Below are 17,261 nucleotides of genomic sequence, written 5' to 3' on the forward strand. Positions count from 1 at the left end.
CCAGGAATGCAAGGTTATGTAGATCATGTGTAGGCCTGCTGCTCTCGGTTGAGTTTAATTTTAAAACTTGACAAAAGTTGTAGTGCACTAACCCACTCTGACGCTGGGTCCTTTATCAAGCTAGCCTACTTAATTAATTCCAGTCTTATTTACGCAGCTATTTTAAAACCTCAGACATCCCCCTCCCCTCAATGATTACGTGAACAGCTGCAAATGTGTGTGTGTTCCTTCACTCGTTTGTTTGTAATACTCCATATAAGGGGTTCTGGAGGAGGGGTCAGGAGGTTAAATGGAAGTGCTAATTGTTGAGGAATCCCAGTAAATTCTTATTGTCAGCTCTTAAGACGTCTTTATGTGTTCTAAGGAGCCTTCCTCCTCTGTCTGAAGGTCAACCAGCTTTTGCTTGAAAGGTGCCAGTCAGTAGCCTATGAGAATTAGGCCTACTCTTGCAGTTACACCTAAATATTATTTAAAGAATTATATAAAATGATAAGGTATAAATAGATAAATAATGATGTCCCTATTCAGTCTAAAAAACTGAGCAACAAAAAGAATCAAATGCAACTTAATTACAGTATTTTTGTTTACTAAACCAATGACAAGGTATCCTGACTACTGAGATGCAGCTAAAGCAGAAATGAATTTTGCACATTTGACTGACTGATAATCTAAGGGAAGTAGAGAGTAACGGGTTGCACAGTGTCCAAAAGTGATAAGCGCTCTATTCAAATGCAAGTCATTGCTTTTGGTCAAGCACTTCAAGAAGCATCCTGATAGGAGCTTCCAGTAAGCCTAGTGTCTTTTTCCACCACTTTCTATACACAGACTCTCAAAAGTAAGTTGTTTAAATGTATTTGTTCGAAAGTGTAGTGCTAAAATCGCTATACAATCTGTTTAAGTTATTATATTAATGGGCTATATAGTAATGGAGATATTGTTGTTATTTCAAATTATCGCTCAACTCTGAACTTGTCATATAACATGCTATTTTACATTTATGACATGATGCACATGATGTATTACAAATTCATGGCAGTATTTTTATTATTATTATTATTGTTATTATTATTGTTATTATTATTATTATTATTTTGTACAATTAATGTTTGCATATTTCTGTTTTGGTCTGCTACAGTATATACAAAATGGTGCATTTGAGTTATTGGTGGTGATGTGATATGTATCATCTGTGATGTCAGCACTAAGCAGAAACACCCACCTCACTGCCCAGAGAAATCTCTCACTTCTCTGTGTCTTGATGGTTTACTGTTGTGAATGCTCACCTGTTGCCAAGGGTGACAAGGGAAGTAAAGCGTCATTCAGTGTGTTGCCTGGGAGGACCAAGGGAAGTCACAGGTCTGGCATACTGTATGGTTTTGTGATCTAGTGTTTGCATTGACATTGCATGGCCTTGTTAGCCTTTTGAAAACCAGACTCATTCACTTCGTGAATAGTGTCTGGGGACTCACGATTGGGAAACGTTTCCAACACCAACATGTTGATGGACGTAGGCCTAGACTTTGTGCTAACTTTGGTTAGGCTGGACCTATAATTCCAATCACATTAATCAGTTATTCCTAACGTTACTTCCAACTTTGCCTAAACCTTACCTACCTTTGCTGTAAATACATTCACACATTCTTCCGACGGCAATTTCTGATGTTTGCAGGCGTTGCTACTGCTGTGTACCACTGCCACTCTCTGATGTTTGCAGGCGTTGCTACTGCTGTTTACCGCACTGCCACTTTCGATATCGAACCTATAGCGTCAGTCCCTCTCACTGCTGACTGGTATGACCTTTTCTGTGTCTGATGGAAACGTAAACGTAACGTAATTATGGTGTTCCAAACTATCTCCCTGAACGGAGATATAGGTGGGCGTGGCCAGGCTATGGCTTTAAGGCAATAAACATTAGACGAGATGTTCTCATGTCCTTGGAACTCTTGTCCATATGAGAAGTTTTGCTTTATTCATTGCCATTGTGCATTCATATTGAACTTGTGAGTCTAACTTGCAATATCATTTTTTCCAAAACATATTTTGTATAATAAAAACGGTCTCTACTTCAATAGAATACTCATAGTAATTATAGACCTAACTACTTTCTTCAGGCTATGATTAAAAAAATAAAACATTAATAGCTTACAGGAAACACATGTAATGCTTTTCTGTGTCATGGGTTTAGATGTTTATCCCAGACTTGTGTGTCTGTTGGTCAGTTCCAGCACATGTCCAGCACCCTGTCTGAAATAGCCCATGCTCACGCACCTCTCCAGCACTGAGAGTGTATTTATATCTGTGCCACGGTCAAACATGCCCCCCAAGGAAAAGGGAAACAGTGTAGTAACGTTGTAAAATCTCTCTCTCTCTCTCTCTCTCTCTTTCTCTCTCTCTCTCTCTGTGTGTGCGCATGCCTGTGTGCGTGTGCGTGTGCATGTGCGCGCACTAGTTTGTTCTGTGTGCCTTGAGAGCTGCTGGAGTCAATAAGTCACCCTGTTCTGCTAATGGACTCGAACATGAGATGGTTTTCCATTATGACGGCAGAGCATGGTGGAACTGAGGCAAGGCATTGAACAGGATTGATTAGTGATTGCGGCAAATCTGATTTGAAATTGTACAATGTGTACCCAGGATCTGTGTCCGACGATTCAATTAAAAACAGTGAAATAGTCATCATCTCAATCAAAACACTCAAATCTTTATTTGCCATCTTATCATGTGTAAATGGTCATTTCACCTGTACAATCAGCATTTCCTCATTTCCTGACCCACAGTGGTGGAAAGCTGCATTGTGTTCCCTTTCTCATTCTCACATAATTGTTCCTGTTTGTTTCAGTTCACGTACAAAGTTGCTAAACATTTACCAGCAAAGGTCATTTTCTATGTCTGTCATAAGAGTCCCATCCTCACTAAAGCCCACCACAAGAGTTCAATCTGGATTGACATCAAGGTACAATACCTGCAGGTACAGCAGTCTCTCCACTCTGGTGCTGGGGTTGGTTTGGCATCCACAAGGCTGCAGGTATCCTCGGTCATCTTCCCCGTCCAGTAGCCTAGTGCACATCCCCGCACTTCCCCTCCATCCCCACTGTAACAGGAGCACGGTGGGTGGGGGTTGTGAAAGGGACCGAAATAACACGAGATGGCGCTTTCACCGGTGCCTTGCCCCTTACTGCCCGTACACCCACCCCCTCCCCCCCCAGCCATACTTACACAGCTACACCCCCACTCCGTCTCTTCACCAACGCAGACACAGCTTTGGGGACATGGCGGGCTTTCTATGTGGGACAAAGCGAAAGAAACAAGGTAGAGTGCCAGTTTAGGAGTGTGTGTGTGTGTGTGTGTGTGTGTGTGTGTGTGTGTGTGTGTGTGTGTGTCTGCTCCTTGGTGCAGGCTAAAGCCCAGAGGGTTTCCTGAGGTATTACTATAGCATGTTAAGGATCGGCGTGGTCACTGCATAGAGTGCTCAGTGTAAATAGACATTGGTGTGCTCACTCAATGTAAATAGAATCGGACATGAGTGTACTTGCCCTGCAGACTACAGTAACGTGCTATTTAACAATCTAATGTTGGGTAGATCATTAGTGCTATTTAACAATCTAATGTTGGGTAGATCATTAGTGCTATTTAACAATCTAATGTTGGGTAGGTCATTAGTGATATTTAACAATCTAATGTTGGGTAGGTCATTAGTGATATTTAACAATCTAATGTTGGGTAGATCATTAGTGATATTTGACAATCTAATGTTGGGAAGATCATTAGTGCTATTTAACAATCTAATGTTGGGTAGGTCATTAGTGCTATTTAACAATCTAATGTTGGGTAGATCATTAGTGATATTAGACAATCTAATGTTGGGTAGATCATTAGTGATATTTAACAATCTAATGTTGGGTAGATCATTAGTGATTCATGCGGTTTCTTTTCACAGATCTTTTTTGATGGTGTGATATGTATGATCTAAAATTGTGTTCTTTGACGCAGATTTGAGAGTTATGGTTATTCCCATGGCATTATAAGGCCAAAGTGCTATACTGAGATGTGTAGGTAATTTTATGACTATCACTGATGTGTGCAAGCACCTGGAACAGCAGGAAGGAAAGAGTCATTTGCTCTTTAACAAAATGATGTTTCTTTTCAAAGTAGCATTGTGGACATTTAAAGACTCGACTGGAGAGATTGTTGATACGTGTTATGTCCAATGACTTAACCAGCATCACTGCATCATTGCACACGGCTCTGAGTCTTTGAGTGAAGTCCAAGACCACAGATAGGGTCACTGAGTGAAGTCCAAGAGCTCAGATAGAGTCATTTGGGGGGAATCCATCCAGTAGGATTGTGCTTGAAGTGACTTGGCTGCAGGAAGTGGCTCTGATGTCACTCTGTGATGGCTATCTGGGTGGGGTGCTGTTGCACATTCTCTCTCATCTATGACAGAGTCCATGGAGGTTAGCTCCACTCCTGCCGCCCTCCCCTCTCAACTCCACTCCTCTCCTCTCCACTCCTCCCCTCTCCTCTCTCCTCCCCTCTCCACTCCTCTTCTCCCCTCTCTCCTCTCCACTCCTCTCCTCCCCTCTCTCCTCTCCACTCCTCCCCTCTCCTCTCTCCTCCCCTCTCCACTCCTCCCCTCTCCTCTCCTCTCCTCTCTCCTCCCCTCTCCACTCCTCTCCTCCCCTCTCCTCTCCACCCTCTCCTCCCCTCCCCTCTCCTCCCCTCCCCTCTCCACTCCTCCCCTCTCTGGGGTCATTGGCAGAGAGGTAATTCAGAAAGCACAGGAGCTAAATGGATTAGCTCTCAGCTCTGACATTCTGGCTGGACCAACATGCTGCTGCCACTTGAGCCAAATGCAGATGGATGCAGAGCTAGAGGAGCACCAGGGCCTGGGTGAACAACAGCAGTGTTAGTCTCCATCATCGCCAGGGACAACAGCAGTGTTAGTGTCCATCATCGCCAGGGACAACAGCAGTGTTAGTGTCCATCATCGCCAGGGACAACGGCTGTGTTAGTGTCCATCATCGCCAGGGACAACAGCTGTGTTAGTGTCCATCATCACCAGGGACAACGGCTGTTTGTTATACGAGATGAAAAATTCCCTTTTTCTGTGTCACAGAATACTGAGAAAGAGAGAAAATATATAAACTATACTATACTATACTATAAAATATATCAACATATATATATATATATATAAACTATACTAAACTAGAAAATATATCAAAATATTTCATGGAAAACCATAATGTCAAAGTGTTTTATATAATCTAAGCACATTCAGTGTTACTATGTACACAGGAGGCCTATGCTTGTTTGTAAACATTGCATTGTTTGCAATGGAAAATAAATAGTACTGTACAACTGTTTGGTTCTGATGTAATTTGAAATATTTCACAATATTACGCTCAAATTTCACGATTCTTGTGACTGTACAGTTTGCAACCTTCAACTGCATCTTATTTGTTCAGTGGTGTTGTTCTGTTTTTGAAAGCCTTGACCCATTGCTGTGTGTGTGTGTGGACAGTGAGTGACCTTCAGGAGGAGGGGAAGAATGCCATCATCGCGTCCATGCAGCCCTCATGTGCGGAGCTGCTCCCAGAGGACACGTTGCTAGGTAACGCTCCCCTCTCTGTAAATCAACACGTTGCTAGGTAACGCTCCCCTCTCTGTAAATCAATCAGCCAGAAGCTACTTCTCCCGCCAGTAAAACCCAAAGCTGGACCAGCCCAGTGGCCAGTGACCAGTGGCCAGTGACCAGCCGAATGGCCAGTGATGAAGGCTTAGGAATTAGATGCAAATGGTGCAAATGCAAATTATCTTAACTGTTTTGCTCTACTTTTATGTCGCCCTACAAAATTGTAACTACTACTGCATCAATGAGAAATCCAACAGAAAAACAGCCCAAAAGGGAAATGATTTAACAGGATTCGTTATTCTTACTCATTAAACATCTGGTGAAAACTGTTTAAAAATGCTCGCCATTTCTTCCTCAAGACCTGTCACGTTAAAGAATCGGATGAGTGACAGTGAGTAAGAGGGAGGAGCTAGCTAGGCGTGAGAATGTGGGAGTCGTTGGGGGGGGGGGGTTGTGGGGTGTAACTCGGTGTAGGCTGCTAGGCTACAGCTCCTTTCCTCACTCCCTCTGTCATCTCTGAGTCACATGTTGATGAGTGAATTCTCAGAACAGGGTGGGAGTTTATGGCGGCTTATGACTCAAGTGAAGGCAGAAGAAATGTGATGAATGCAGCTGCCTATGTCCCAGCCCCCTACAGCCCTAATGCAAAATGTTACAAAAAACGCACAAGTTATCAGGTTCCATAGCAAGGTGCCGAGGCTACTCGAATGGCGCAAAAGAAAGCGCACTTTATGCTATATTGTTCATTAGCTTAAGACTTAGATTGAATGCGAAATACTCAAGTTAAATGTGAAAGTTGACAGGGGCCAGTAAATATTTGATTCAGGCTGCATGCTCCAATAGTGCAAAAGAAAGCACTCAGGCTGTTTCATTAGCCCATAGAGAGCCCGCTAGGCTGTTTCATTAGCCCATAGAGCCTATTGTGATGTTGAGAGGTTTCATTAGCCCATAGAGCCTATTGTGATGTTGAGAGGTTTCATTAGCCCATAGAGCCTATTGTGATGTTGAGAGGTTTCATTAGCCCATAGAGCCTATTGTGATGTTGAGAGGTTTCATTAGCCCATAGAGCCTATTGTGATGTTGAGAGGTTTCATTAGCCCATAGAGCCTATTGTGATGTTGAGAGGTTTCATTGGCCCATAGAGCCTATTGTGATGTTGAGAGGTGTGAGATAAAAATAAAGCACTTTAACTGGAAAGATTTCAGCTCGTGTGTGATGTATCGCAGGCACGGCTCGGGTTACGGGCCAAATATTAACGGGTCTGGGCGGGTGCGGATTTAATGTTGATATTATCACGGTGACGGGTCGGATCTGGTGCTGAACTGTGCGGGTTCAGGTCTCCTAAAATAGACCCGTCCCGTGCAGGACTCTGGACTCTCACACACATGCAATACACAATAAGGGTAATCACACACACACACACACACAAACACACACACACATCAACAAGAGGATAAAGACATGAGCTACAACCAAAGAGACACTACACGCTAACACACACATCAACAAGAGGATAAAGACATGAGGCACTACACGCTAACCAATAAACAACATGGACAACCGACAATTACACTTTATCTCACTCACACTAACATTTGCACAGAATCATTGGTAGTACTCACATTCATGAGAACCACAGACACTACAGTATCATAACATTTTAGATTTTAGATTTAGATTCAACTTTATTGTCGTTGTGCAGAGTACAAGTAGCCTGATGAGCCAGACCCACATTAAAATGTAGGGTCTGGACACTCACCGTTCGCAGTGCTCAGTCCGAGGGGCGGGATAATCAGTTGTCTTTCAAATTCCCTCTGCACGCAATAGGACAGCGGCAGCGCTATGAGTCCCATGCGTTTCCCACCAGCGGAGCTAGTTGGCTAGTTCAAACGTTTGCCAACTTAATAAAAGCTTAACTCGTGTCACACTGTTCGCCAACAGCAACATCCATCTTATTTGTTTTCAAGTAGCAGGGAATTCATGCCAAACCGTTGCAACTCTGCCATCAATCATTATGTTAAGCCCACCTAACGACTCTATACACGATTTCATTGGCCTGATTAAGTTTCGATATCTGGAGCTCACAAGCCAACGGAGAGTTGCTAGACTAGCCCTGGCAGCAAATGTAATTCGCTGCCGCTAGGGGCGCGTCTAGATTTCTAGGCTAGAGTACAAGTACAAAGACAATGAAATGTAGTTAACATGACAGCAGCATAACATCTTATCAAGATGAGTGTAATTCCAGCAGATTTATTTCACTCTGACGTCTTCTTATCTATTTTGGCCACGTGTAGAGGAGAATGCTGAGAGGAGTATACTGGATCCCAGCTCAAGAGAAAATCCCAAATTTAAAGACCTTCAAAAAGTAAGTTGCACCCAGATCGCATGTCAGACTGAAACATAAAGCACACAACTAACCACAATGATTGTCTGGCTCATTCAGTCTGTTGATGTGGTCATTCAGTCTGTTGATGTGTTGACTGTGCCCACAGGTTCTTATCGACTGGGTCAACAGTGAGCTGGTGGAGGACCGGATCATCGTGAAGGACCTGGAGGAGGACCTCTATGATGGACAGGTGCTCCAGAAGTTATTTGGTAAGTTCCCACATGAACATGCTCCAGTTTTATCACTGTGGTAAGCTTTGCTTGGCATAACAGGAGGCTTGCTATGGGCCTGTGAATATAACTGCAATGTGTGTGTGTGTGTGTGTGTGTGTGTGTGTGTGTGTGTCTGAAGAGAACTGAGAACTAAAGCCTACGTAGTGCTGCATCTGTGTGTGTGTGTGTGTGTGTGTGTGTCTGTGTGTCATTGTGAAGAGAACTGAGAACTATAGCCCACGTAGTGCTGCATCTGTGGGTGTGTGTGTGTGTGTGTGTGTGTCATTGTGAAGAAAACTGAGAACTATAGCCCACATAGTGCTGTATCTGTGGGTGTGTGTGTGTGTGTGTGTGTGTGTCATTGTGAAGAGAACTGAGAACTATAGCCCACGTAGTGCTGTATCTGTGGGTGTGTGTGTGTGTGTCATTGTGAAGAGAACTGAGAACTATAGCCCACGTAGTGCTGTATCTGTGGGTGTGTGTGTGTGTGTGTGTGTGTCATTGTGAAGAGAACTGAGAACTATAGCCCACGTAGTGCTGTATCTGTGGGTGTGTGTGTGTGTGTGTGTGTGTCATTGTGAAGAGAACTGAGAACTATAGCCCACGTAGTGCTGCATCTGTGGGTGTGTGTGTGTGTGTGTGTGTGTGTCATTGTGAAGAGAACTGAGGACTATAGCCCACGTAGTGCTGCATCTGTGGGTGTGTGTGTGTGTGTGTGTGTGTGTCATTGTGAAGAGAACTGAGAACTATAGCCCACGTAGTGCTGCATCTGTGGGTGTGTGTGTGTGTGTGTGTGTGTGTGTCATTGTGAAGAGAACTGAGAACTATAGCCCACGTAGTGCTGTATCTGTGGGTGTGTGTGTGTGTGTGTGTGTGTGTGTCATTGTGAAGAGAACTGAGAACTATAGCCCACGTAGTGCTGTATCTGTGGGTGTGTGTGTGTGTGTGTGTGTGTGTGTGTCATTGTGAAGAGAACTGAGAACTATAGCCCACGTAGTGCTGCATCTGTGGGTGTGTGTGTGTGTGTGTGTGTGTGTGTGTCATTGTGAAGAGAACTGAGAACTATAGCCCACGTAGTGCTGTATCTGTGGGTGTGTGTGTGTGTGTGTGTGTGTGTCATTGTGAAGAGAACTGAGAACTATAGCCCACGTAGTGCTGCATCTGTGTGTGTGTGTGTGTGTGTGTGTGTCATTGTGAAGAGAACTGAGAACTATAGCCCACGTAGTGCTGTATCTGTGGGTGTGTGTGTGTGTGTGTGTGTGTGTCATTGTGAAGAGAACTGAGAACTATAGCCCACATAGTGCTGTATCTGTGGGTGTGGGTGTGTGTGTGTGTGTGTGTGTGTGTCATTGTGAAGAGAACTGAGAACTATAGCCCACGTAGTGCTGTATCTGTGGGTGTGTGTGTGTGTGTGTGGGTGTGTGTGTGTGTGTGTGTGTGTGTCATTGTGAAGAGAACTGAGAACTATAGCCCACGTAGTGCTGTATCTGTGGGTGTGTGTGTGTGTGTGTGTGTGTGTGTGTGTCATTGTGAAGAGAACTGAGAACTATAGCCCACGTAGTGCTGTATCTATGGCGGAGTGACACCGTAACTGTGAGCTCTTCCACAGAGAAGCTGTCTCAGAGGAAGTTGAACGTGGCGGAGGTGACGCAGTCAGAGATCGGCCAAAAACAGAAGCTGCAGACGGTGCTGGAGGCAGTCAACGATGTGCTCAGACCTGAGGGCTGGTCCGTCGAGTGGGGCGTGGACTGTGAGTACAAGACTATTTGAATAAACACGCACACAAATCCCTCACAGACACATGGATAGACACATACATCAGGAAGCTAAAGAGGAAAGGCCATCGGTTCTGTTGCTAGAGCATCCACTCAACCTTACAGAAATGGACTTCCGTACTGTTGTAGCTTCTTTAATGCCAACACTCTTTACTAAATGTTACATGTAATAGCATATATATACTAAAGGCATAACACTGTTTAGCGCATGTTGTAAGAAATACAAACAAGACATACTGTTGTTCATTAGACTGAACCCCAACAAGGGGCACTCACCTGTAACACACCTGTACCGTAGTCCATACCAAATGCCTGATGTCTATAACATTGTACCGTAGTCCATACCAAATGCCTGATGTCTCTTCACCTGTAACACACCTGTACCGTAGTCCATACCAAATGTGTCTTCAGCGTCCACACGTGCTCCATCTTGAATATAAATGTGTCTTCACAGCAATCCATTCCAAGAACCTGGTGGCCATTGTGTACCTGTTGGTGACCCTGGCCATGCACTTCCAGGCTCCTATCAGACTCCCAGAGCATGTGTCCGTCCAGGTGGTGGTGGTCAAGGTGGGGAGCACTGATAGTCCAGTCTGAAATTGATTGGAAATGTTGTATAAATGATGATCATTTCACTAAGTTGTAAGCTCTTTTGCCTCTGTTTGTCTCTCTTTGTCTCTCTTTGGTGGTGTCAGGGATAGCTGCACATGCCGTATTTATAATTATTTATCATTATGTTTAATAAGAAAGCAGGTCCTAGTCATGTCTTCCATCATAAAATAATGACTCAAAATCAAAACATTTCCTGCAGAAAAAAGAGGGACTCTTACACACCTCCCATGTGACCAAGGAGCTCACAACAACAACAGAGTAAGATATCACAACAACAACAGAGTAAGATATCACAACAACAACAGAGTAAGATATCACAACAACAACAACAACAGAGTAAGATCTCCTGCACATTCTATTCATAACAACAGAGTAATAAATCTCTTGCACATTCTATTCATAACAACAGAGTAAGATCTCCTGCACATTCTATTCATAACAACAGAGTAATAAATCTCTTGCACATTCTATTCATAACAACAGAGTAATAAATCTCTTGCACATTCTATTCACAACAACAGAGTAAGATCTCCTGCACATTCTATTCATAACAACAGAGTAAGATCTCCTGCACATTCTATTCACAACAACAGAGTTTGATATCTTCTACACATTCTATTCACAACAAAAGTAAGATCTCCTGCACATTCTATTCATAACAACAGAGTAATAAATCTCTTGCACATTTCCAAAGTGTTTCACATTGCCATCTAGTGGCAGTGAATATAAATCCGGAAAGACCCCCAAGTTTAGAGAAGGTTAGGCAGTAAATATGCAGATATTTTTGTACTAAGACCTATACTAATATACATGTGGTCTTTTTCATCAACTCTGTTTTGCAGGATGATGATGGGACGATTTGGTAAGTCATCCATTCTAACAGCATTATTATTGTAGGAATTGTAGTTAATTTTACTCTGATTAAGCAGATACATGATAATAATTTCTTGAAATGTCCCAGCAATACTCACCCATGTCTATTCGTCATTTCAGAGAGGGATGCTTTTGACACATTGCTGGATCATGCCCCTGACAAGCTCAACGTTGTCAAGACGGTAATATATATATTATTTTACAGTTACATTTGTTTAAATCTACTTTTTATGGAGCTTAATGAAACCTCTGAAATAACATCTGCATGTAGAAAGGCCGGTTGTTCTAATCTGTGAGTGTGCAGGATGTCAGAGCTAATAAGCGCATGAACACTTTGTCCTGCTCTTCTCTGCAGTCTCTCATTACCTTTGTGAATAAGCACCTTAACAAGCTGAATCTGGAGGTGACAGAGCTGGAGTCACAGGTACACTTGCTACAGCGCACCTGTTGCTGACAAAATGCGCACTACTCCTCGTTCTGAATACAATCAATTTGCTCTGTACAAAATGACAAAATGCGCACTACTCCTCGTTCTGAATACAATCAATTTGCTCTGTACAAAATGACAAAATGCGCACTACTCCTCGTTCTGAATACAATCAATTTGCTCTGTACAAAATGACAAAATGCGCACTACTCCTCGTTCTGAATACAATCAATTTGCTCTGTACAAAATGACAAAATGCGCACTACTCCTGGTTCTGAATACAATCAATTTGCTCTGTACAAAATGCGCACTACTCCTGGTTCTGAATACAATCAATTTGCTCTGTACAAAATGCGCACTACTCGTTGTTCTGAATACAATCAATTTGCTCTGTACAAAATGCGCACTACTCGTTGTTCTGAATACAATCAATTTGCTCTGTACAAAATGTGCACTACTCGTTGTTCTGAATACAATCAATTTGCTCTGTACAAAATGCGCACTACTCGTTGTTCTGAATACAATCAATTTGCTCTGTACAAAATGACAAAATGCGCACTACTCCTCGTTCTGAATACAATCAATTTGCTCTGTACAAAATGCCACTGTTCTCTGGCTGTCAATTATTTCCTGTAGCTCTGTGAAATGCGCGATGGAACTGCACAAGTAATTTCTTAAAGCCTCTGAATAGAATAATCCATGCCTTAGTATTTTAATATTATATAGTATTTAATATTCCATGCCTTAGTATTGTAAAAAGATATAGTATTTAATATTCCATGCCTTAGTATTTTAATATTATAGTATTTAATATCCCATGCCTTAGTATTGTAATATATATAGTATTTATTAATCCATGCCTTAGTATTGTAATAATATATAGTATTTGATATTCCATGCCTAGTATTGTAATAATATATAGTATTTAATATTTCATGCCTTAGTATTTTAATAATATATAGTATTTATTATTCCATGCCTTAGTATTAAACCCCTTTTCCCTTTAGGGGCTCTGATGTTTTGCCATAAATATTATGTAATTATGCAATTATATAATTATCCTGCTCAAACATTGACTGCTGTTAAATGAAACATGATAATGGCCATATAGTACCCACCCACTATGCTTTTCTCAGGCTTAGATCTTCGACTGCTTAGAAAAGTGTTTATTTTAGTGTCTGATTGGAGCAATTGAATAGCAGCCTTGTTTGCAGTTTGCAGATGGTGTGTATCTGGTGCTGCTGATGGGGCTTCTGGAAGACTACTTTGTTCCGCTGTATAACTTCTACCTCACGCCGGAGAGCTTTGAGCAGAAAGTGAGTGTGACACGGGGGCTGTGCTCTCTGGGATTGGCCTGCTCTTGTCATGACACGGGGGCTGTGCTCTCTGGGATAGGCCTGCTCTTGTGATGACACGGGGGCTGATTCTCTCTGGGATTGGCCTGCTCTTGTCATGACACGGGGGCTGATTCTCTCTGGGATTGGCCTGCTCTTGTGATGATATCTGTGCAGGAGCCTGTTCTGCATTATTTATTGGGTACAGGCTGTCATCTGAATACGGTATACTTGTTGGTGTGTGGGCAGATATGAAATGTACTCTCCCTCCAAGTATTTTTTAATTATGATATTCTCTCAAATGTATGTCCCCTTCACCACAAGTGGCTACTGTATATGTGTATAGCAAGTATAGTATAGCAACTATACCAAGTGGCTACTGTACATGTGTATACCAAGTATAGTATAGCAACTATACCAACTGGCTACTGTATATGTGTAAGTATAGTATAGCAACTATACCAAGTGGCTACTGTATATGTGTATACCAAGTATAGTATAGCAACTATACCAAGTGGCTACTATATATGTGTAAGTATAGTATAGCAACTATACCAAGTGGCTACTGTATATGTGTATATACTGTACCAAGTATAGTATAGCAACTTTACCAAGTGGCTACTGTATATGTGTATAGCAAGTATAGTATAGAAACTATACCAAGAAACTAAAAGGCTCTTGCAGCTGCTTCTGGGCAAAAAACCTGAATTTAGATTCTTAAAATAGCTCTGTTTGTATGTTTGTTTCTATTTTGGAGATGAAAGAGAATCTTACGGGCTGATTTGGCATCACACCGAAAGCTCAATCTACTTATTGTGTATTTCAGCACAAGCTGATGGGAGCAGATGAGCACTATTCACACCCAAACACACGTGTAATGTTACTGATGAGCACTATTCACACCCAAACACATGCATAATGTTACATAATGTTACTGATGAGCACTATTCACACCCAAACACACGCATAATGTTACTGATGAGCCCTATTCACACCCAAACACACGGATAATGTTACAGATGAGCACTATTAACACCCAAACACACGCATGATGTTACAGATGAGCACTATTCACACCCAAACACACGCATAATGTTACATAATGTTACTGATGAGCACTATTCACACCCAAACAAACGCATAATGTTACTGATGAGCCCTATTCACACCCAAACACACGTGTAATGTTACATAATGTTACTGATTAGCACTATTCACACCCAAACACACACATGATGTTACTGATGAGCCCTATTCACACCCAAACACACGCATGATGTTACTGATGAGCACTATTCACACCCAAACACACGGATAATGTTACTGATGAGCACTATTCACACTCAAACGCACGTGTAATGTTACATAATGTTACTGATGAGCACTATTCACACCCAAACACACGTGTAATGTTACATAATGTTACTGATGGAAGCCTCTGGATTAAAACATGATGGCTATGGTTACTAGCAGACACGTATGGGAAGCTAATACCTTATATACTTAACAGTATACTACTTACAACACACTGAGCAATGCACTATCATAAAAACTTCAGTTATAGTAATAATTTAGTACCGGTAATATATTTTAAAATACATTACAAATGATAGCGACTAGTTGTAATAATAATACGTTCTAGTAATTATATAATACGTAACTGCAAGTTTACTTATTTAGATTTATAATCATTGATTCCTGAAGTTTTGAACCCTGAATCAAACCTCTGGTCTGGAACTGCAGGCATGATGCTCTGTGTGTGTGTGTGTGTGTGTGTGTGTGTGTGTGTGCTCTTTCACTCCACTGTGTCTGTTGAACTGAGGAGAAAGTACAAATGTGATCTTCTGAGAAAGGATGGAATCCTCTCTGCTCATTCCGAGCCAGTGGACTGACCACATCCTCTCTGTCTCCCTTAGGTCCACAACGTGGCCTTTGCCTTTGAGCTGATGCAGGACGGAGGTCTGAAGAAACCCAAAGCAAGGCCAGAGGGTATTTCAGCTTTACTCTCTCAGGTGTTATGATTGGTTTGACATGGCAGGTCTGAATGTAATGCCATTGCTGTCCAGCAGGGGGAACCCTAGCACTTCTTATCTCAAACAAGGAGCTTGAAGTGGTACAACTGACTGATATCAAATATGTCCCTTTGTTAATATGCTCCATATAGCTATATTTCCTGCACTGATGATTTCCTATGTTTTTAATTGGGCTATAATTTGTGGTCTTTAATTCCCAGTTGCTATGGGGTGATAATAGGCCTGTGATTGAACCAAATCGACAATTTCTGCTTGTTTAATATCTCACTCATTTCTTTATTCCTCTCTCATTTTTTTCTGTGCCAGATGTTGTGAACTTGAACCTGAAGTCCACCCTGAGGGTCCTCTACAACCTCTTCACCAACTACAAGAACTCTGAGTGACGGCCCTTCAGCACAGGGAGGTGACGGGAGCCAGTTGGGCCTTCAGATGGAGAAGATCCTGGAGCTTTATCCTGGAGCTTTATCTGCGCTGTGGGCTGCTGGACGTATGCCCACAATCAAACACATGTTTACATCACACACACACACACACACACACATGCCTGATATTGTGTGTGCTGCTGTCATGTTGACAGTTGGAGCTTTACAGTGTTCATTTGGATGGGAAGTCCTATGGAGCACCTCCACATCTCCCTCTGAGTCCCATCACATCTCCCCCTAGTGCTGCATGAGTCTCAGCACCTCCACATCTCCCCCTAGTGCTGCATGAGTCTCATCACCTCCACATCTCCCCCTAGTGCTGCATGAGTCTCATCACCTCCACATCTCCCCCTAGTGCTGCATGAGTCCCATCAGGCTGAAGGAGCACCTCCACATCTCCCCCTAGTGCTGCATGAGTCCCATCAGGCTGAAGGAGCACCTCCACATCTCCCCCTAGTGCTGCATGAGTCTCAGCACCTCCACATCTCCCATATGAGTCCCATCAGGCTGAAGGAGCGCCACCATCAGCACCTGAGTGCCTGGCGACATGCACAGAATGTATAGTATATATACTCTTTAATCCCGTGAGAGAATGTATAGTATATACTCTTTAATCCCCGTGAGAGAATGTATACAGTAGTATATATACTCTTCTGATCCCATGAGAGAATGTCAAAGTCAAAGTCAAAGTCTGCTTTATTGTCAATTTCTTCACATGTCAAGACATACAAAGAGATCGAAATTACGTTTCCCACTATCCCACGGTGGAGACAAGACATATTGTCTATTGTATAGTATAGTATATATACTCTTCTGATCCCGTGAGAAAATGTATACAGTAGTATATATACTCTTTTGATCCTTTTTTTTTGACATTGTCATCACTATGAATGTGTGTTTTTTTTATTTTTATTTATGATTCATTCATGTTGCCATGCGTGCGCCTAACATGGGCCGTCACGTTACAATGTTGATGTAGAAACTAAATGCTTTGAATTGCCATGTTGCCGTCACGTCACAATATTGATTTAGAAACCAAATGCTTTGAATTGCCATGTTGCCTTACTCTCAGAATGTGTCTGCTGAACAGAGGGGTGAAATGATTATTGATTGTGCGGAGTGGACAGACAGAACTTCACCCCTCTGCAACCACAAACACAAAAAGCTCTGCTCTTTCAAACTCTGTGTTAGTTATTTAGAGCTATATCAAGATTAGTCCAGTTTCTATGGAGCGAAGAAGATTTGCAAGAGAGCTGAATGACTACTATATAATGTCTACTTCAACAGTGTTTTTGTCCTGAAATAAATAAACGCAGCAGCCCACCACATAACAATTGTGATTTATTTACACTGAACAATGCAGCCTGTTTGGAGCTAGTCGGAGTCTGCTCGCCAAATGGAATTCCCAATGGCTTAAGTTTAGATTTAAAGATTTAACTTGCAGTTATTTCCAGACTTTGCCTCGCTTTTTTATTAGTGCATGCTTATTTCCCTAGTTACCATGGTTACCCCATCCCTTCGTACGACTGGAGGAGGAAATGAGGGGGTGAATGCG

The 17,261-nt window shown here is 42.3% G+C and overlaps 1 protein-coding gene and 1 long non-coding RNA gene across 4 annotated transcripts in view; one reads left to right on the forward strand and one right to left on the reverse strand.

Moving 5' to 3' along the window:
* LOC143109470 (uncharacterized) overlaps positions 1–3,033 on the reverse strand; it is a 4,066-nt gene extending 1,033 nt beyond the window's left edge. Inside the window, exons 1-2 of the long non-coding RNA XR_012983876.1 lie at positions 2,960–3,033; positions 1,220–1,283 (exon numbers count right to left, since the gene is read on the reverse strand). This is a non-coding gene — a long non-coding RNA (uncharacterized LOC143109470). The remainder of the gene's footprint in view (positions 1–1,219; positions 1,284–2,959) is intronic.
* Positions 1–15,969, forward strand: part of parvb (parvin, beta) — a 17,147-nt gene extending 1,178 nt beyond the window's left edge. Inside the window, exons 1-13 of one of the 3 annotated variants that reach the window (XM_076272190.1) lie at positions 726–835; positions 5,522–5,611; positions 7,927–7,997; positions 8,125–8,227; positions 9,840–9,980; positions 10,460–10,575; positions 10,817–10,875; positions 11,460–11,479; positions 11,611–11,672; positions 11,846–11,914; positions 13,132–13,233; positions 15,168–15,240; positions 15,591–15,969. In XM_076272190.1, the coding sequence (XP_076128305.1) occupies position 835; positions 5,522–5,611; positions 7,927–7,997; positions 8,125–8,227; positions 9,840–9,980; positions 10,460–10,575; positions 10,817–10,875; positions 11,460–11,479; positions 11,611–11,672; positions 11,846–11,914; positions 13,132–13,233; positions 15,168–15,240; positions 15,591–15,667 (984 nt within the window). In that variant the 5' untranslated portion in view covers positions 726–834 and the 3' untranslated portion in view covers positions 15,668–15,969. Of the gene's footprint in view, positions 1–725; positions 836–2,485; positions 3,307–5,521; positions 5,612–7,926; positions 7,998–8,124; positions 8,228–9,839; positions 9,981–10,459; positions 10,576–10,816; positions 10,876–11,459; positions 11,480–11,610; positions 11,673–11,845; positions 11,915–13,131; positions 13,234–15,167; positions 15,241–15,590 lie in introns of those variants that run through there. The other 2 variants (XM_076272176.1, XM_076272183.1) reach the window with 2 other exon arrangements.
* Positions 15,970–17,261: the final 1,292 nt, after the last annotated feature.

Source organism: Alosa pseudoharengus, unplaced genomic scaffold (assembly GCF_046254945.1).
Source record: "Alosa pseudoharengus isolate Yale_2024_CS ecotype anadromous, Long Island Sound unplaced genomic scaffold, YU_APseudo_1.1 YU_APseudo_1.1_scf_10, whole genome shotgun sequence".
NCBI classification, from domain to species: domain Eukaryota; kingdom Metazoa; phylum Chordata; class Actinopteri; order Clupeiformes; family Clupeidae; genus Alosa; species Alosa pseudoharengus.